At 42.4% G+C, this 20,784-nt stretch overlaps 1 protein-coding gene across 6 annotated transcripts in view; it reads right to left on the bottom strand.

Moving 5' to 3' along the window:
• Positions 1-20,784, bottom strand: part of EXT2 (exostosin glycosyltransferase 2) — a 154,565-nt gene that overhangs the window by 100,987 nt on the left and 32,794 nt on the right. For 5 of the 6 annotated variants that reach the window (XM_032488496.1, XM_032488495.1, XM_032488493.1 and 2 more), the window contains 4 exons: positions 20,213-20,778; positions 18,953-19,042; positions 13,997-14,113; positions 1,541-1,736 (listed from right to left, as the gene is read on the bottom strand). In XM_032488496.1, coding sequence (XP_032344387.1) covers positions 1,541-1,736; positions 13,997-14,113; positions 18,953-19,042; positions 20,213-20,778 — 969 coding nt within the window. Of the gene's footprint in view, positions 1-1,540; positions 1,737-13,996; positions 14,114-18,952; positions 19,043-20,212; positions 20,779-20,784 lie in introns of those variants that run through there. The other variant, XM_032488498.1, reaches the window with a different exon arrangement.

Genomic DNA, 20,784 nt, shown 5'->3' with positions numbered 1-20,784 from the left:
ACAGTGTGACTTCCCAGGGACTGGTTTCTTTTAGCCCCAGCGTGCGGGGTACACACACTGTGGCCACACACTACTTAGAGTGCTTACCTCCGCCTACCTTGTAATAGAATTATTTTGTCTGGCACATCGGGCTCTCTAGAGGACCCGCAAACAGAAATCATCAAATCGCCCCTCATCTTTCTACTCCCCACGCACCTAGCAGTGTGCTTCATGTATAAAATACATTCATTTCATGAATGCAATGCCTTTGAAAACACATTAAGACAGATATGCTGTATTTAGAAACAATCAATTGAACAAAAAGCAAAATCTCAAAATATGTCTTCCCTGTTCACTCCCTCATGCCCACTCGATGTGGACAACATTTGGGAAGATGAGAGGTATACCAGAGAAAAAAGCAGTTGCAGTAAGTCAACGGGAATGAGACAAGACCCTGTCTTTAACCCTCAGTTTCTCCCAGTTTTTGCCTCTTCAGGAGAAAAAAAAAAATTCAAAGACAAAAACATTGTTTAATCATTAAAGCTAGAGAAAAGGACAGTTCAGAAAAAAATATATGAAGAAACTCAAGATGCCACGTTCCTCCCGGGATCACTGTGAAAGCAGCAAAACTGGAGAGAGGGAATCAGTCATGGCGCCCGGAGGTGCAGGTGGACAGCTCTGCCAGCCCGAAGAGTCGGCATCCAGATGTGGACACACGTGCTGATAACCATTCTTCCTGTCTAGACAAAGGTTACTATAAATACTCCTACTCACATCACCACTGTTATCAGTCAGACATTCCAGAGGAGACGCAGCACTTTTTAAGAGAAAGTATTTTAACAATCTCAGCATGGGCCAGTTCTGTTTGGAGATTTGGAAAAAAAAAAAAATCACACCAGCTCCTTGATATTTCTCCTTGAACTAACCTGTCTGTGTTTTAAATATTTAAGTGAATAAAACTCAACTTCTGTATTCCTGGCCTCCAGGCCCGAGAGGTGTCAAATATCCTGCTTATAACACACGCCCGAAAGGACTGCCCTGCCTGTGGTTATGAAGCTCTGCCACTCCCATGATACCAGCAGGATGTGCTGAGGGCAGCAGAAACACCAAAAGACAAGACAGTAACAAAAAATAAAAACCTTCCACTCCCAGGCAAAGCTGAGCATGGCCTTGCGGGCTAGCACAGTCAGAGGATACAAGCTGTCACCTTAGAGAAGGAAAGTTCTCTGGGCTGGATTATGAATACAAGGATACAAGCAAAATACATCTGCTTGCTATGTCTATGTGGCTTCTTTGCAAATCTATCAGATGTGTGTTTTTGAAGATGAATATTTGAAAGCAGTGGGAACACCCGTATGCCAAGCAGCTTTGCACAAACAGTGCACAGTCACTGAAGGACCTGAAGGTCACGCGGCTCCAGGAAAGAGCAGTACCGAGTTTTCTTCTCCCCTTGGGGAGCCCAGGGAGCTGCATGTGGGAAACCATCCTGTGGGCTGGGGTCAGTTTCACCTGGTGGTCATGACCTCTGCGAGCCTCGAGAGGCGTAAGGGAGGACACTCACCTGCAGCACCTGGGGGTAGTCGAAGACCTGGTGCTTGTGGCAGCGCTTTCGCACGGCCAGGCCACCCTCGGAGAGGTTGGTGCACTTGTCCAGGACCAACACTGACTCTCCGTGCTTGGCCTGGAGCGCTTCCAGGTCCTCTCTGTACTCAGGATGGAGAGCCGTCTGTGATGACAGGAGGAAGTACTGGCGCGGCCTAGGAAGGAGGAAATGAATGACCTGGAGGTGGCAGCCGGTGTGTCAATCAAGGTGAGGCCAACTCTGATATTAAACTTACAGCAACAAGTGTTTTTTCACCCATCTTCATTCACATCCTTGACTTTTGGGGAAATTACACTCTGTAGCATTGTTGAGTATTTACAATATTCTATACTCTAAGAAAGTAATGTATGACTCATTCACGTGCTGAAAAATATCATGCAAGCATTAAAGATTTCATTTGGGAAAAGCTCTTAATGTTTTGAGGAAATGCTTATAACATGCCAAGCTTGGGGAGCATACTTTAAATGTGTGCATGTGTGTGTGTGCGTGTGTGTGTGTAAAGAGAGAAACTGAATGACTGGTTGATTATTTAGAAAAACATCAAATGTTATCATTAGTTAGATCCAAGTTCTCTGCTCTGAAAAGGACCTGAGAGCAGGCTGCAGCCTTCAAACAGGAGATCACGGGAACTTGATGGGCAGCACTGGCCGTGAAAGGAGAAGACGTGAGACACTGCTTCCGGCTGTTGCCCAGCACCCCTATGCTGTAGGGGAGCTCCAGGGAAGACAGCCCCCACCGTCAAGGCCATATGGACTCAGGAAGACCAAACTGGTAGTTGAGAACAAGTGGAAAAAACTATCTTCACCAAAGGATGGAACATCTGGATATCATAGATGCTTAAAAGAAAATGGAGTGATGAAAGGACTTCCAAGGGTCTAGCGCCAGTTAGCTCCACGAGAGACAAAACATGAACACAAAGTTAGTGAGCCAGGAGTCAAGGGGAAGATTCTGGGGAGACCAGACATAAGTAATCCCCTCTTGGCTGACAAGATTCCCATAAGGCAAAGAGGTTACAGGGCATAAACGCTACTTAGGCTGAGGGACCAGCAGGACTCACTGTCAAAGAAAGGAATAATATAAAGCAGGTTCTAGAAGAAATGACACCGCCATCAGACCAAGGAGCTCTACTCACTTAAATCCACCTCCAACTGGTACCAACCAGGGACAACACTGAAGGTGTGCATCTCTAGGAAGTGCCACCAGGGAAGCTAATAGGAAGCTATGCATAAGAAAGGACCAATAGCCTACAGTCTGAACCGCCCCCTCTCCTTTTTCTTCTTGCTTTGGAAAGAAAGAAAGAAAGAAAGGGTAATTGTTTTATTTTTCTTTAGTTTCTCAGACTTACTTGGAGGTTTTAGCTGGAGAAAACTTTATGCACACACCCACGGCCAAAGAATAATCATTCTCCGAGTACATCGTCATCTTTCCCGAGCATTAAGCTTCATGTCCAAAACACACAGAGCGAGGAGTGAGAAGGGGAACACTCACCTCGCCAGCAGCTCAGCTCAACTCCAGCAAACACAGCAATGCAGCCAGACTGCTCTAAAATCCTCAGAACTGTTTCTTTTGATAATTTCTTTCTACAGCTGAACTAAAAGCAAAGGGTACTGCCCACACCACAGGAAGGAAAGAAAGGGACAAGCTGACTCCCTAGAATGTCACTGTCCAACAGCAAGAAGCCACATGAGGCCATTTAAACTGATTAAAACTTAAAATCCCGTTCCTCAGTCATATTAGCCACATTTCACATGCCCAACAGCAACTGGTGGCCAGTGGGCACCCGACAGCACAAATATAGATCATCTCCTCTCTGAAAGTTCCATTTGAGAGAGCTGCCCTTGACGGCAGTGCAGACCCAGAGCGCAGGGCAGAGGCAAGCAGACGCAAGGGAGACACGGAAGAGCAGCCCGGCAGGGAGACCAGTACAAGACTGGTTCCTCTCATCCTGGGCAACTTCTCCCAAATTACCTTTTATTGAACAAAACGCTGAATATTTATAGCCAAAAGCATTCCTTCTAGTCACTGAAACAGACTCTTGGATTCTACTCCTAGCCCTGAGCCTCAATAAATTTTCTTCTGTAAAAGCATTAATTTTCAGAGGGATGACTTTTGATGGAAAGATCACATATAGGGAGCACTCTCGGAGTGCTTAGCTGCTTCAACAGGCAAAGGAGCTACAGTCAAACTCTCAAGATAGGCATGGAAACTGCCTTAATGCTTAAAGCTGTTTGAAAGTGAAATGAACTGTCTTGTGGTGAGTTTTTTTTTAAAATCATAAATCAGAAAACTTTTCATTAAGAAGTTATAGTAAAAAGTCATACACTAAGTTAGAGCTAAATGGTCTCTAAAGAGGTCTTTCCAATTCTTAAGACAATGGTTCTACGGTGGATGTCATAGAGCACAGAGTTTTTCTGTGATTTTTCTGGAGACTTTCTATGTAAGAAAAGGCTGTCTAGAATGAGAATAGAAATGTTGGTTGGCTGAATGGATACAAAAACAAGACCTGTATATATGCTGTCTACAAGAGACCCACTTCAGATCTAGAGAGACATATAGACAAAGTGAAGGGATGCAAAAGGGTATTCCATGCAAATGGAAACCAAAAGAAAGCTGGAGTAGCAATATTTATCTCAGACAAAATAGACTTTGAAATAAAGGCTGTCAGAAGACACAAAGAAGGACGCTACATAATGCAAGGGATCAATCCAAGAAAAAGATATAACAGTTGTAAATACATATATACCCAACATTGGAGCACCTCAATATATAAGGCAACTGTTAACAGGCATAAAAGGAGAAATAGACAGCAACACAGTAGTGGTGTGGGACCTTAACACCCACTTACATCCATGGATCATCCAGACAGAAAATCAATAAGGAAATACAGGCCTTAAATGACACATTAGATCAGATAGACTTGATCAATATTTATAGAGCAGTCCATCTGAAAGCAGCAGAATACACATTCTTCCAAGTGCACACAGAACATTCTCCAGGATAGATCACATGCTGGGCCACAAAGTAAGCCTTGGTAAACTTAAGAAAACTGAAATCTTATCAAGCATCTTTTCTGACCACAATGCTATGAGATTAGAAATCAACTATAAGAAAAAAACCTGCAAAAAACACAAATGCTTGGAGGCTAAACAATATGCTACTAAACAACCAATGTATGACTGAAGAAATCAAAAAATACCTAGGGACAAATGAAAATGAAAACATGATGATTCAAAACCTATGGGGTGCAGCAAAAGCAGTTCTCAGAGGGAAGTTTATAGCGATAAAAACTTAACTCAGGAAACAAGAAAAATCTCAAATAAACAACCTAACTTTACACCTAAAGCAACTAGAGAAAGAAGAATAAACAAAACCCAAAGTTAGTAGAAGGAAAGAAATCATAAAGGTCAGAGTAGAAATAAATGAAGTAGACACTAAGAATAGACATGTGGGGATACAAGAGGGTGTCTATTCAGGAGGCTGTGGAGTGCTGGAGTCCTGGAGGGAAGAGGGTGTTTCTGCATGGGGTGGGACAGAGATGGTCCACAGAGTGTTGAAGGCCTAGTAGGGGGAGAGCTTCTATTTGGGAGACAAGCAAGGAGGTGGCCTGGCACAGGTATGAGATCCCTAAAAGAGTGAATAATGTTTCTGAACTAGGGGAAGGGGTACGGGTAGGGGTAGCTATGGCAATGCAGCACAGGATGCTGGAGACCGAGTGAGGTTAGGAAGACATCTGGGTAGCCAGGAGAGTGTCAGAGCCTGGGCAGGCTGAAAAGGGTGGTGGGGAAGGTGATGGCAGCAGGAGCATCCCTCCAATGTGGGCTGTCAGAACCCAAGAAGGGGGAGGAGGGTATGTGCACTGGGGTGCGAGCGGGAGACAGCAGCAGGAGCACAATGTGGGGATGCAGGAGTCAGGGTGGGGAGGGCATCTGTGCAGGGAAGGGGGCAAGAGGGTCGACCAAAAAGTAAAGATACTGAGGGTAATGGGAGCTGGATTTCTCACTGCCAGAGAAGGGATTTACAGATATATAAAGAGGGAAAACCAGAATGCCCCTGTGGTGTTGTTTGGAATTGGAGATACCAATACGAATGCATAGTTTTCAATAAACATAGAGAGAGAGATCCATGTATACAGACAGAGAAATAAATACATATGCTAACACACATGGTGCTCAAAGAAGCTCTTGAGTAAAGAAAGTGTGGGTTAGATTTCACTGTTAAGAAACATGGTTCTATTTTAGACACTCAGTCACCAGGCTCACTGGTCCCCACCCGACCACAACGCCATTTCCTATACAAGTGTGCAGATGTGAACAAGAGTCTAAAAATGTTCCCCCTGCTTACACGCTGGCTTTCCCCAATCTGGCAGATGGTTGGTTGATGGGGGAGGCCCATTTTAGTTTTAAGCAAATAAAAATTTAAGATGAATTTGTTTTTCTTTCAAGGACTAAAATTACCAGCTATGACTTTCATGTTTCCTCCCAGCAGTGCTGATATCGAAGCTTAAGTAAAATCATGCTGAGAACTCGAAGTCTCCCTCAATAGTAACAGCTGTAAACTCCCAATTTAGTTCCTTTTAGAGAGAACATGACAAGAATTCCAGCTGAGGCCAACACAGCTGTGAGAAGAAGCTATCAATAGCAACAACCCTTAGCTTCCCATTGAAAAATACTGAGAAAGATTTAAAATAAAAATAAAAACAAAGCTCTTGCTACTCTATGCAGCCCTCAAGAGATGTGGGAATTCCCTTCAAAAGCAACTCTCACAAAGAGCAACAGATCCCAAATGTTGCCACGGGGTCACCCATACTGCCTCCTCCCAAGTCCCTGCAAAGGGTGATGAGTCTGGGGCCTGTCTTTGCTTTCTTTTTCCTTTTCTTTTCTTTTTCCAGAGGGAGAGAAGTGTTGTTTATAAAAGCAACACCACAACTGCTGGGTCAAACTGCAAGCGGGTGGGGAAACAGAGAGGTGGGTCCAAGTCGGGCTGTAGAATCCACCTCTTGGCCAGCAGAGGGAGGGCCATGCCATAGCGCATTCAGCATCCTTCTGCAGCCCTTGAAGATGGACGGTTCTTCTCTCTAGCTGCCGAAACTCAGAACTTCAGAAATCAACTGTGACCTGAAATGATCTAAAAATCTTAGTTTCTATCTAGTTTATACATAAAGATTAGAGATTAAGTTACCAAGAAAACACCACCGATAGAGCAGCTTGTAAATCTCTGAAACTATTCCTTGAAAATAATGTTTACTGTTCAGAATGATTTATTCTCCTTCATTTTGTTTTCTTTTCATTTTCTAGTTTTATTAGGTAGAACTGTCACAACTTGACTGCACATATACAATATATTGCATGTAAATACATATACACAATATATTGTACGTATTTTTTAAATTTACACATATGTACTGTTCACTGTTTCTAAGAACATTTAGAGCTTTAGCTTTTGAAACTTACATAGTTATCAAAGGAATAAAGCCAACCACTCCATTTTGTTTTCACTGAGTCTTTTGCTTTTGGCATGTTTTTTTCCCTGGATTCAATCTGAAGGGCGGTGAGAGTCCTAAACCAATATAAGAGCTAGACTACACCCCAGAGATTGGATGATAAAGAGAGTTAGGTGCAAGCAGCCTTAAGAAAGAAGCCCAGAGCAGCTGAGCCAGCCTGTGGGGCCAGACTCCCCTGCTCCCCGTCTCGCTCAGGCCAGCTCGGCCACAGCACTGCTGACATTTGGACCCCGTAATTCTTTGCTGAGGGGATGTCCTGTGCATCGTAGAGGTTTAGCAGCATGACCGGCCTCCACACACTAGATGCCAGAGTACCCTGCACACCACAGAGTTAACACAGCAGGCCTGACACTCTCTTCTTTGGAAGGCTGGCCCTCGGCTGGTGTGTGGGAACTTCAATTTTGGAGGAGAACTGATAAGAGTGGCTCACTGGGCCCAAACTGTACAAAGAGTAGGGTTTATGCTGAGTACTGCTTTCCTTCTGGAAGTCTGGAATTATGGCACGTGCCGAGCAGAGACAGCCCACGTGACTAACTCCCAATAAAACCCCTGGGTGCTGAGTCTCTAACGAGCTCCCCTGGCGGGCAACATTTCACACGTGTTGTCGCACCCTGTTGCTGGGGTACCGACGCCCCTCCTGTGTGACGTCGAGGGACGAGCACCCTTGGAAGCTTGCCCCTGGCTTCCCCAGACTTCACCCCGTGCGCCTCTCCCCTCTGCGGACTGTGCTTTACATCCTTTTGCTGTAATAAATCACAGCCACGAGTACGTCTACATACTGAGTCCTGTGGCACATCATCAAAACTGGAGTGGGCTTAGCGACCCCGACACATGCCCTCAGTCATGCTAGTCAGAACGGCTGCAAGGATGGCCAGAGGTCCCCAAAGAGGGGCAAAATCAACCCCTCTCCCTGTTGAGAACCACCAGCCTGGCCACACTTGGTCCAAATAGGCCTGCAACAAAAGTGTGATTTGAACTGAAGTGGATGGAACCACACTGAATTAAGTAATCTCCAGAACAATAGAAAAAGAAAAGAAAAAGAAAAAAGGTTAAAAAAAAAAAACCTATTTAAAATCACACAATTTGTTTAAAGTAAATGCTCACAGAAGCAGCAAGCAGAGGAGTAAACTTGTATTCAATTTCAACTGACTTTTCTCTATTCATTAGCGTCTTCATGTGCAGTGCTGCACAAACAGGCCAAATTAAGATCCTAGGTACATGACTGAAACTCGTACTGCCCCAAAGGGTACCAGCTGGGCTTGCACAGATCACCCTTTCTCAACTTATGGAAATCCAGTCCCAAAACGTGGCATTGAACTGTATCAGTTTTTCCAGTCTGCAAATTCTTTATAGATTTATTTTTGTATTTTCATCTTGGCGATGATCAAAAAATTAGCATAGGCATATTTTTTCTCATATTTAATGATGTATGCTGCTAAAAATTTTTCATTGTTTTCATTGTTCAAGTTCATATTTGATGGGCCAATAGGAAGAGAAGGAAGACTTAAAGTGTAAATCATGTGAGGCAAGTACAGTAAAACGTTAGGGGTAAAACCTAAGTGATGGGCATACTGGTGTGCACCATAAAAATTTTTTACCTTTGCTATCTGCTTGAAGATTTTTGTAAGAAATGTTAGGGAAAAAATATAAATCATGTACCTGTACCAGAGGAAGAGAAATAATGTCACAGTAGACTATATAAAGGGAAGCTTCCTAGTGGCTCAAACAGCAGAAGTGGCAGGGAAGAAGTACGTCACCACCCAGCATGCAAACCCCAAAATCCTGTAATGAAGACACAATTCAGTCACAAAGAAAAAGCCTCACCAACGACATTATGTTAACCTGAACGTTATTAGTTTTGTAGATTTGTTTGCGTTTAATTTGTAAATCTGTTCCAGTTTTGTTGTTGTACAAGAACAAGGCAGTTTAGATTATTATTTATTTGTACTTATTCAAAATGTCCTATTTATTTTTTTAAAAGTTTATTTGAAGTATATATTTACAATATTGTGCTAGTTTCTGGTGTACTGCAAAGTGATTCAATTATATATATATATTTATACTTTTATATATAAAAGTATATATAATATATATATATTTATACTTTTTCAGATTCTTTTCCATTATAGGTTATTACAAGATATTGAAAGTAGTTTCCTGTGCTATGTTATAAATCCTTGTTTATCTATTTTACATATAGTAGTGTACCTCTGTTAATCCGAAGCTCTTAATTTATCCCTCTCGCCTCCTTTCCCCTTTGGTAACCGTAAGTTTGTTTTCTATGTCTGTGAGTCTATTTCTGTTTTGTAAATAAGTTCACTTGTATCACTTTATAGATTCCACATATAAGTGGTATCACATATTTGTCTTACCCTATCTGATTTACTTCACTTAGTAGGATAATCTCTAAGTCCAACCATGTTGCTGCAAATGGCATTGTTTCACTCTTTTTCATGGCTGAGTAATATTCCATTGTATGTGTATACCATATCTTCTTTATCCAGTCATCCGCTGATGGACACTTAGGTTGCTTCCATGCCTTGGCTATTGTAAATAGTGCTGCTATGAACACTGGGGTTCATTATCTTTTTGAATCAGAGTTTTCATCTTTTCCAGATATATGGCCAGGAGTGGGACTGCCAGATAATATGGTAACTCTACTTTTAGTTTTTAAAGGAACCTCCATACTGTTCTCCACAGTGGCTTCACCATTGTACATTCCTACCAACTGTGCAGGAGGGTTCCCTTTTTTCCACACCCTCTTCAGTATTTATTGTTTATGGACTTTTTAATGATGGCCATTCTGACCGGTGTAAGGTGGTACCTCATTATAGTTTTGATTTGTATTTCTCTGATACTTAGCAATGCTGAGCATCTTTTAGTGTGCCTATTGGCCATCTGTATGTTTTTGGAGAAATGTCTGTTTAGGTCTTCTTCCCATTTTTTGATTGAGTTGTTTAGTTTTTTGATATTAAGCTGTATGAGCTGTTTATTTTGGAAATTAATCCCTTGTTGGTTGCATTGCTGCAAATATTTTCTTCTAGTCCGTAGGTTGTCTTTTCATTTTGTTTATGGTTTCCCTTTGCTGTGCAGAAGTTTATAAGTTTGATTAGATCCTATCTGTTTATTTTTACTTTTATTTCTATTGCCTTGGGAGACGGACCTCAGAACACATTGCTACGATTTATGTCAGAGAATGTTTTGCCTGTGTTCTCTTCTGGGAGTTTTATGGTGTCATGTGTTACATTTAAGTCTTTAAGCCATTTTGAGTTTATTTTTGTGTAAGGTGTGAGCGAGTGCTCTAACTTTATTGATTTACAGACAGCTGTACAGTTTTCCCAACACCACTTGCTGAAGAGACTGTCTTTTCTCCACAGTATATTCTTACCTCCTTTGTTGAAGATTAATTGACTGTAGGTGTGGGGATTTATTTCTGGGCTCTCAATATTCTGTTCCATTGATCCATATGTCTGTTTTTGTGTCAATACCATGCTGTTTGATTACTGTAACTCAGGGGGAAGTGTGTAGCTCAGTGGTACAGTGCATGCCTAGCATGCACAAGGTCCTGGGTTCAATCCCCAGTACCTCCACCAAAAGTAATAAATAAATAGATAAACCTAATTACACCTCCCCCCCACCCCCCCAAAAAAGACAGAATGATTACTGTGGTTTTGTAATATTGTCTGAAGTCTAGAAGGGTTATGCCTCCAGCTTTGTTCTATTTCCTTAGGACTGCTTTAGCAATTCTGGGTCTTCTGTGGTTCCATATAAATAATAAGATTATTTGTTTCAGTTTTGTGAAAAATGTCATAGGTAATTTGATAGGGATCCCATTAAATCTGTAGCATGCAAGTTGCCCTATTTTAAAAAGCAGTTAAAATGCAAGGGACCTTGAATTACCTTTTGAAGTAATTCAAAACTATAGTGATCAAGACAGTGTGGTAGTGGCACTAGGACAGACATATACACCAATGGAATAGAACTGAGAGTTCAGAAATAAACCCATATATCTATGGCCAGTTGATTTTCAACAATGTGCCATGATCATTCAATTGGGAAAAGAATAGTCTTTTCAACTAGTATGGCTAAGAGAACTGAATATCCACAAGTAAAAGAATGAAGTTGGACCCGTACCTCATACCATACACAAAAATTAACTCAAAATAGATCAAAAACCAAAATATAAGAGCTAAAACTATAAAAATGCTTAGAAGAAAACACAGGTGCAGACAATGGTTTCTTAAGAATAACACCAAAAATGCAAGCAACCAAAGGAAAAATAGACAAATTGGACTTTATCAAAATTAGAAACATTTGTGCATCAGACATTATCAAAAAAGTGAAAAGACAGCCTACAGAATGGGAGAAGATATCTGCAAATCATATATCTAATAAGAATCTAGTATCTAAAATATATAAAAGAATTCTTACAAGTCAACAATAAAAACACATCCCAATTTAAAAATGGGCAAATGATTTGAATAGACATTTCTCCAAAGTGGGTATATAAATTTTCATGGCCAATAAGCACACGAAAAGATACTCAACACTATTAATTAGAGAAATGCAAATCAAAACCACAGTGATTCTGCTCCACATCCACTAGGGTGGGTAGAATAAAAGACAATAATAAGTGTTGACAAGGATGTGAAGATATTGGAACCCTTATACATTGCTGGTAAAAATGTAAAATGGTGCAGCAGCTTTCAAAAACATTCTGGCAGTTTCTCAAAAAGTTAAACACAGAGTGAACATATGACTCAGCAATTCTACTCCTTAGTATGTACCCAAGGGAACTGAAAGTATATTTACACAAAAACTTGTACATGAATGTTTACAGAAGCATTATTCATAATGGCTAAAAAACAGAATAACCCAATGTCTCCCAACTGAAGAATGGACAAACAAAATGTGGTACATCCATATGAGAAAATATTATTAAGCCAAAGAAGGAATGAAGTATTGGTTCTATTCTACAAAATGGATAAAATTTGAACCATCATGCTAAGTGAAAGAAGGCAGAGACAAAAGGTCACGTATTGTATGACTACATTTATAGAAAATGTCCAGAATGGGCAAATCCATAGAGACAGAAAGCAGATTAGTAGCTGTTGTTGTCGGCAGAGGGGTGGTAAAGTTTGGGGGCAGGGACAGAGAGTGCCTGCTAAGAGGTATTGGGTTTATTTTGGGGGTGCTGAAAACGTTCTGGAATTAGATAGCAGTGATTAGATGACAATTGTACAGTTTTGTGAATATACCAAAAACACTGAATTGTATACTTTGAAAGAATGACTTTCATGGTATATGAACTACATCTCAATTAAAATAAATTAAGTCAATTTTGGGAGTCCACTAACAGAGGATGATGACCTAAGCAACAAGTTTGGTCTTTCTTTGCACTTGCATGTTGGCAGGAAAAAATTTTTGAAGTTCACCTGGGATTTATACATTGTCTATGAACATTTGCTCTGCCTAAAGGAAGTTCCAGAATTTGGTCCTGGCCATAAGGGAGAACATAGGCACAGGAGTGAAACGTCTTCTCTTTGGAAAAGTTCTCCTACTTCTTGAAGAATCCATAAAGGTTTCTAAGGGGAAGTCTGGGATGCTTCAAGAATAGTTCTAATGTTCTGTGAGCAAACTGTTTCCTTGAGACTCATGTCTGACACCAAATGCTATGTGTGGGTTTTTAGATCTCATCCAGTATGTATAACATTTCTAGTGTGGCAATATACAAATCAGTCACCTTCATGCATGAGCACTTGTCACAGAAGTAAAGACTGCTATTATCATAATGTTTGCTTAAAGCTCATTAAGATTCTCACCATGAATTAACACAATTTTTTAGACAACAGCAAAGGAGGAGGAGAAGGAGGAGAAGGAGGAGAAGGAGGAGAGGGAGGAGAGGGAGGAGAGGGAGGAGAGGGAGGAGAGGGAGGAGAGGGAGGAGAGGGAGGAGAGGGAGGAGAAGGAGGAGGAGGAGGAGGAGGAGAGGAGAAGGAGAAGGAGAAGAAGGAGAAAGAAAGGAAAAGAGAAGAAAAAGAAAAAATGCCCTGCAAATCCACGCCACCAGCCCTTTTCACTTCCTCACTCATAATTCAGAAATATGAGCCAATTATGTGCCAAGCAAAGAGAACACAGCAGTTCAAAAATAGACCTGGCCACAGCTTACAAAATCCACAATCCAAAGCAGAGAAGGCTTAAGTGTAATTACAAGGGCATGAAGGTACACTAGGAGTGCCATTCCAGGGGCTAGAAAGTGTGCCCCCAACTAAGTGGTATTCAAGTTAAACCTACAGGACTAGCAGGTCATGTCTGATGAAAATGAGGAAAAAGATTTCCAGACACTGCAAAGTGTTCACAGCCCAAAAAACTGAGACCAAAGTTGTTCTAAGAACTAAAAGGAAAAAAAAAGCTAGAGATAGAGACAGCGGTCATGTGGTCTAGGGTCTTGAAAGACATTTTAAGCAGTCTGAGCTTCTAAGTACAATGTGATGCCAACAATCAGACTGGAGGGCAGCAAGACTAGAAGCAGAAACCATGGAGGAAGCCTTTTCAGCAACCCAAAGAGAGAGGACCGTAACCTGGTGCAGGTGGATGCAGAGAGACGGAGAAGTAGACACGTCTCAAAAATACTTAGGATGTAGAATCAGGAGGACTTATTCTTTTGATACAGGTAGTAAGGGAGAGGAAGGAGTTAAAGACACCACACAGACTTCTGGCTCGGGAAGCTTGGGAGGCAGCAAATTTACTAAGCGTGAGAGAGAACTGAAGGACAAACAGGATTGAGGTGGGCAAGAGAGACAGCAGACTCCAGGGCCCTGGCCTGTAATCGAGGCTTTGACTGCTGTGGTACCTGCCCTGCTGGCCCTCGCCGGCATCTCCCAGCACACCTGGCTGCACTGAATGTCCCTTACCCTGGTCCTTTCTCTGGAAGGTCCACCTCAGTGGACAGTGGACTGTAGACAGGAATGCTGACATCGTAGCCTTGCCGGTAAGTCCAAGTAGAAAATCCACCTCCAGCCAACAGAGCCCTGAAAGCAAAGAATTTTGTCAAATGATGAGAAAGAAAAAAAGGTCTTCATTCTGATAAGCTCTGTGGAAAGGGGTAATTGAATATTTCTAATTATATCAACCACAGCTAATGTTTCCCAAGACACTTTTCTATAGACACTGTGCTAAATGCTACACAATCACATCTCCTGGACACTAGCTCCTTCCTACTCCTGAGTCACCAGCCTTCCTCTGAGGTCCAAGTAGTCTTTCCTTACTCTCCCTGTTGTAAAGAACATCACAGCCAGGAGGACACCCTACGAATAGCTCCTCTGATTCGGATCTCGTTCACCTCTCTTCTAAAACACACTTACAGTAACAGGAATATAACAGGTCTGCACGGGAAGACTGGCTGGGCAGTCCCTTATCGACCCACTGACTAGAATCTCAGGGGACAATGGGCAAAGGGAGCACTGGTGATGGTGCAGGATCACATCTCACACCGCATATGCCCCGGTCTCTCTAGAGTTCCCGCCCCAGGCAGTTCTTTCCACTGTCACCCCAGAGTTATGTGTGAATTGTGTAGCTTCCAGCAGTTCTCACCATCCATTCCAGCTACCCAGTCTTCTTACCCCAATTCCCCATTCAGGAAGCAGAACCCAGAACTGGACCTTTAGTCCTTCTCTTGCCGTCTGCATGCACAAGCTCTTATTCTCCTTAATTAGAAAGCCATGAACGCACTCTTTTGATTGGATCCAGCAAGTAGTACAATGACACCTCATCAGAAAGGAGGCAGGTGTATATCGCACCAACTTTTACAGTTATTCTGTCCCCAGGGCCCCAAGCCCATCAAGTCTCTTACTGGGACTGAGTTTTGCCAGTTGCACGCACTCCTCAGTCTGAGCCAAAATGTCTGAATGCAAAAACCCCATTTTCTGCAATATTGATTGCTACCAATCCCCTCCCTGTCCTGATGACAGCCCACATTCCCTCCTAACATGACCAGTTTAAGTTCAAAGATTTTCATACCACCCCTGCAAATCCCAATCTGTTTGTTTAAGCTTTATGAAACCAAGAATTGCTTAGGGAGGTAATGTGCAGGCTCAAAAACTCTCCAGCTGCCAGTCCGCTCTGTAAAACTTAATGACTAGCCTTAGTACCAACATACGGTCTTATTTTTCCTGATTAGCATTCAGCAATGAATCCACCCGACATGAATTTGGGTAGGTTCCATGAGCATGATGGCAAGCAGACTGCATGGGCCCCCCCAACCTATGTGCAGAGAAGCAAACCTGGATCCAATATACAGGCACCAGGCAGTCCAGGTAAGCCAGGGTAGTGGCTGATGAGGTAAATGCACCCCCGCCCCAGAGGCAGGAGTGCGCATATGCGGTGAGAAAGGAAGCGGGTGTACACGATACCAACTTTTACTGTTACTCTGTCCCTGGAGCCCCAGCGGGGTTAGGGAGGGGGTTAAGCACCAGCAGTGGGAAAGCATGTCACCCGAAGCAGGTTGCATATCACACATGTGCCATCTCGTCCGTGATCTCAGAAGGAGCCACCACTGCAATCGGTCAAACAAGCCTCACACCCACCCTGCTGCTGACAGACCTCGGCTCTAAGTCACTGTATCTTCTTCTGCCAGGGTTTCCCTAACATTATAATGCAGAAAAACTGTATGCATCCCTTGCTTTACAGAACACATGTTTTACATTGACTGAAAAGTGAATTTCTGAGCAGCACATTCTGTTTTCCCATTATGTCTCCCCAAATCAGAGATCAGTTTCAAAGCTGCAAGAGACTGAATAGAAAATTCTCAGCTAAGAAAGTATGGCTGTGATGACCACAATGACCACACTCATACTAGGTCAAGTGCTCTATCAGTCCAAGTGTCCACCAGCATCTTCAGCACTTTTGGGGACTTGCTGACTCTGGGACATCTCCGTCATGGAGCCCTCCTCCTCACGGCCTCGTGGACTCCACCATCCCTACCTCAGGTCTTCCCCAGATGCTCTCACAGCTCTCCTCCTCCCATCCGAGGATTCACAGAATCTAAATATAGTTCGCCTGCAAGTGTATCTTTTGCTTCCTTTTAAACTACGCAAGTAATCAGGCCTGCAAATTCCTTAAATATAAAGCTCCAAGTTCTGAGAGCTATATTCAATATTCTGCAATAATCCATAGTGGAAAAAAAATAAAGCCTCAAGCTTCAGATTTTGAGGGGGAAAAAAAGCTGACCAATTCGATTGGTTATCCTCATTTGTTTACTGACACAAACAAACAATTTAAAAAATAAGTGTAAAAAAAATTTATGAGACCAGCAAATTTGATCAATGGCTAGATATTTGGTGAATATCTGGTGATATTAAAGAATTACTATTAATTTTTTTAGGTATGAAATAGTATTTTTGTTATGTTTCTTAAAAAGCTCTTATCACGCAGAGTCTCAAGTGAAAATATTTACAGATGTAAAGATATAACACCTAGAATTTTCTTCTAGATAATCTGCGGGGCCTGGAGGGAGTGAGAGGAGTACAGATGAACTGAGTTGACAATTACCAAAGCTGGACAGTGGGTACGTGGAGCTCACTGAGCTAGTCTCACTTCCTTTATGTAGGTTAAAGATTTTCCATAACAAGTTAAAATAAATAAATATACACTCACACAAAAGTAGACATTTATGAGGGGTATTCACAAAAAAGGATAATAAAAAGCTAAGGTTAAATTACACAACCTGGTGAGAAAACAAAGTTGAGTAAAGGAAACAAAGATCAGCAAAGTTGGGCACTGAAAAGGTATAATTTGCTCTCATTTAAATTAAAATAAAATGGGTACGTGTATATATGTGTGTGTGTGTGTGTGTGTGTGTGTGTGTGTGTGTGTGTGTGTGTGTGTGTGTTCGACTATAAATCCATCAAATAAAGACTAGAAAAATAAACAGTATTTGAGAATGGTGATTACCTCTCCGTAAGGGAGTAAAACCAGAGCAGGATTTGAAATAGATTTAAACAGTATAAAAGATACACTCACTGAGCTGACCTTTCCTTGCATATCCCCAAGTCAAATAATTCTTAAATAATCACACCTACGACTTTAGACTTGAAGGGAATCTTAGAAACAGTCTAATCTAGCGTATTTTCAAATTTCTGAATAGTCAGGTATGCAGCTCCTGCTAAAACCATTCTACACTCATGGTTCTTGCCTTCTCTAAATCCAGGAGCAAGAACAAAGGATAAGAAAAATTAACAAGCAAATCTACTATTCCTTACCCCAACCAGAAGACCACCTAGGCTTCAAAATGAAATTTCCCACATGCAAAGATAAAGGAGGACTATACGGTGATTCATTACTTGCTATAGGATTGCCTATAATCACTTACAAAAATACAAGCATAGGGAAAACGATTTAACCTTCCTGATCCTTAACACCTAAGCACCAGCAAGAACTTAAACTCTCTCCTGACTACTTGACACTTTCCTGCAGAGAAATGAAACCTCATTTAACATGTGCACTTGATAAAAATAAAATCCTTCTCCCATGCAGATACATATACCAAAATGTCAGCAAAAAGTGAAATGTCCCAAACAGAAATAAGCTCTTCTCAAAACAAACCCAGAACAGCAGGTGAAGACATTGCATTCCTAACAGCTCTTTCCCTTCCCTTCTCTATCCTCTGAAGTATTTCACTTTCCCAGAACAACCAAATGCATAAAACAGTAGCCCACTCAGGAATACGGGGGCTGAAAGCCAAACCAGGGATATCCTTGTGTTCAGCTGGTTTGTGCAGAATTTGTGTGACCTGACTGCCCTCTACCGTCCAAATTGGTTTCTACACCAAAGCTGAGGAATGGTCCTGGGTGTATGTCTCTTCCAGTGATAATTGTATTTCCAGATAGAAACTCAACACTGACTCTAGATAATCACTTAAAGCAAAGAGGGCTTAGATTTAATCTTCTGGGAAAAGTGGTACTAAGTGTAGATTTTCATACATGACAATGTTGGCTTCTAATCAATTGAGAACACAGCTGGCCTCAGGCTGTTCTCTCACCTTTTTCTGTAACAATAATTTCAAGAGTTAAACATCAACTGTAATAAAGTTGGTTATTAACGAGCTCATACATACACTTAAGAATAATCCTCTACTTTGCATATTGCCCAGGACCCTGATGTTGGGCCCAAGCTTTCTGCTCTTGTCAGAGCCTTGAACCAAGTATGAGGAGAGGAACCGTAAGCAGCGCCTCCCTCCTGAGTTTTCCAGGAGGCCTCCAGCCAGAGTGGTGCGGTCAGTGCACAGGAGGGCCGATAAAGACAGTAAGTAAATGAACTCAGAATCACAATCATGCAATCATGGCCACCCCACAGCACATCTGCCTGTTTGGAAGTTTTATTAGGAGGGAAGGAAAGAAGATCACTGCCTGAAACAACAAAGTCAGTGCTAATCAGAGCGCCCTCACTTCCCCGACCTCACAGGCTCCAGGTATCCCTTCACACATCCACACCCCCTCCCTCCGTTAGCTCTACTGCCTGCAGATGCCCTGCAGTGCGAGAGCCCTGACACATCCCAGCGATGAACAAGGCCTTGGGGGCTGGGGTGCTGCACTCAGGAGAGCAAAACCCAGACCAAGGAAACAAGATCGCTTTTTAAGGTGCTCCGCTAGAACCAAAGCTCTAATTGGCTTCCCACGACAGATTGAGGCAGGCCCCAATGCTTCTACATCTTGAGGAGGGAAAGGCCTCAGACAATTTTCCACTTTAACAAACAATTCTGATTCCACAGTACGTCCCGGTGGGCGTAGGAAAACGATTCCACACGAACAAAAGGGTCTGAGTTTACTGAATCCTCAGAAACTCATCACAAGGACAACCTCAAATACACCTACCTGTCTCTGGGGACATCCAGAGCCGTGTTGTAATCTGGGGGGCCTCCTGGCAACATGTTGAACAGCAGATGATTTGTACCTCGATCCCACCTATTAAGAGATTCAAAATGTAGGAGAATTCACAAGTCAACTATGAAGAAACAAAGACAAGTAAGCTCCTGGATGACAAGCAGCAAGTATCTCCAGCCCATATTAGGCCACTTCTCTGCAGGTATGCAGAGTGAATGCCTGGACGTCCCAACAGTGCATCAGGCACAGGGCTGGCTCCTTGAAGGGAAAACTGGGTAGATGTGTACTTCAAGCCTGACCACTGCAGAACTGCTTACAATAATAAATACCTGAAAACTATCTGAATGCTTACCATCTGGTTAAAGAGACAAAATAGAAATAAAACACAGAAGGCCAGTTAAATACATAACGGAATGTATGCAAAATGGAATACTATATAACCCTTAAAATTATATAGAATTGATATATAAATATGAATTTTTTTGAAATCTATTCATGCTATATTAAGGGGAAAAGGCAGCAAAACATGTTTTGCTGTGTGATTCCCATTCTTGAGAAAAATGTATATATACACATGCATATATATATAAACATCTATACAAGAATGTATACATTCATGCCTATGTGTATATATATATATATTTTAATTGAAGTATAGTTGATTTACAATATTGTGCTTATCTCCGGTGTATAGCAAAGTGATTCAGTTATACATATATATGTGCATATCTTTTTTTTCAATCTTTTTCATTATAGTTTATTACAAGATATTGATTATAATTTCTTGTGCTATATAGTAAATCTTTATCCATTTTATATGCCTATGTATATTTTTTATACAAAAAATGACTTAAAACAATATTAAAAGATTAATGATTATCTCTTAGAGGCAGGTTTATGAAATGAATTTTTGAATTCATTCTTCTTTTTGTTCACCTGTATTTTCAGTCTTTTTACAGTGAATGTGTATTATAAAAGTAACAAAGAACGAGGAAAAGTACTCAAATTTAAAGGGGAAAGTATGGGAAGCCATCCTTAGCTTTTAAACGTTAGTTAGGAAGCGGGGAACCCACCGCGGCTGCTCGTGGTCAGGAGGCCAGGTGCTCCCAGCACCTACGAGGCAGCCTACAAGCCTCCTCCTACAAGGCAATCCCTCCTGAGAAGAGAGACAGGGGCTGGAAACCAGCTCAGGAGGAGAAGCACTCCCTCTCCCCCTCCTGCCCTTTGGTTCCCGGGAGGCTTGCTAGATACCTGGAGAGCTGGGCCAGCGCCTGCGCCGTCTCCTTAATGCGGAGCGTGTTCTGGTTGAGCACGTCTATGGACGGGACGAAGAGGCAGGCGCGGGTGATGTCGTCGGTGTAGTAGTCGCTGTCTGAGATGGCCGTGAGCAGCTCGTTGTACTCCCGGGAGATGGTGCTGCTGACTGGGACTCCAACGTCGTCCACGTACTTTTTCAGAGAGTAGATGTACACCTTGATCTTGTTCTTCGGGTTGAAGCCGCAGCGGTAGACGTCGAAACACGTGTGCATTCTGCAGCTGAGGTCCCCGCGCTCGGGGAGGGGGCTGTCGGCCGGCAGCCGCACCACCGGCACGTCGCGGACGCTGCGCTTCTCCACGCTCCAGTCGCTCGACGACTCGATGGAGTGCGGCCAGAACTGAAACATGCCCGTGGCGATGAGGCCCAGCAGCACAATGGAGAAGAGGGTGATGTAGTAGATGCGGTGCTTGGTCTTCATTCTCGGGATGAGGGCAGGACCCCGGATGTTGTACTTGACTGACGCACACATAATGACACACACAGCCTCCTCCTCACTCTCCTGGGT

This window comes from Camelus ferus, chromosome 10 (genome assembly GCF_009834535.1).
Source record: "Camelus ferus isolate YT-003-E chromosome 10, BCGSAC_Cfer_1.0, whole genome shotgun sequence".
NCBI classification, from domain to species: Eukaryota; Metazoa; Chordata; class Mammalia; order Artiodactyla; family Camelidae; genus Camelus; species Camelus ferus.
The sequence above is the reverse complement of the archived record's forward strand: the minus strand, read 5'-3'. Positions and strand labels throughout refer to the sequence as shown.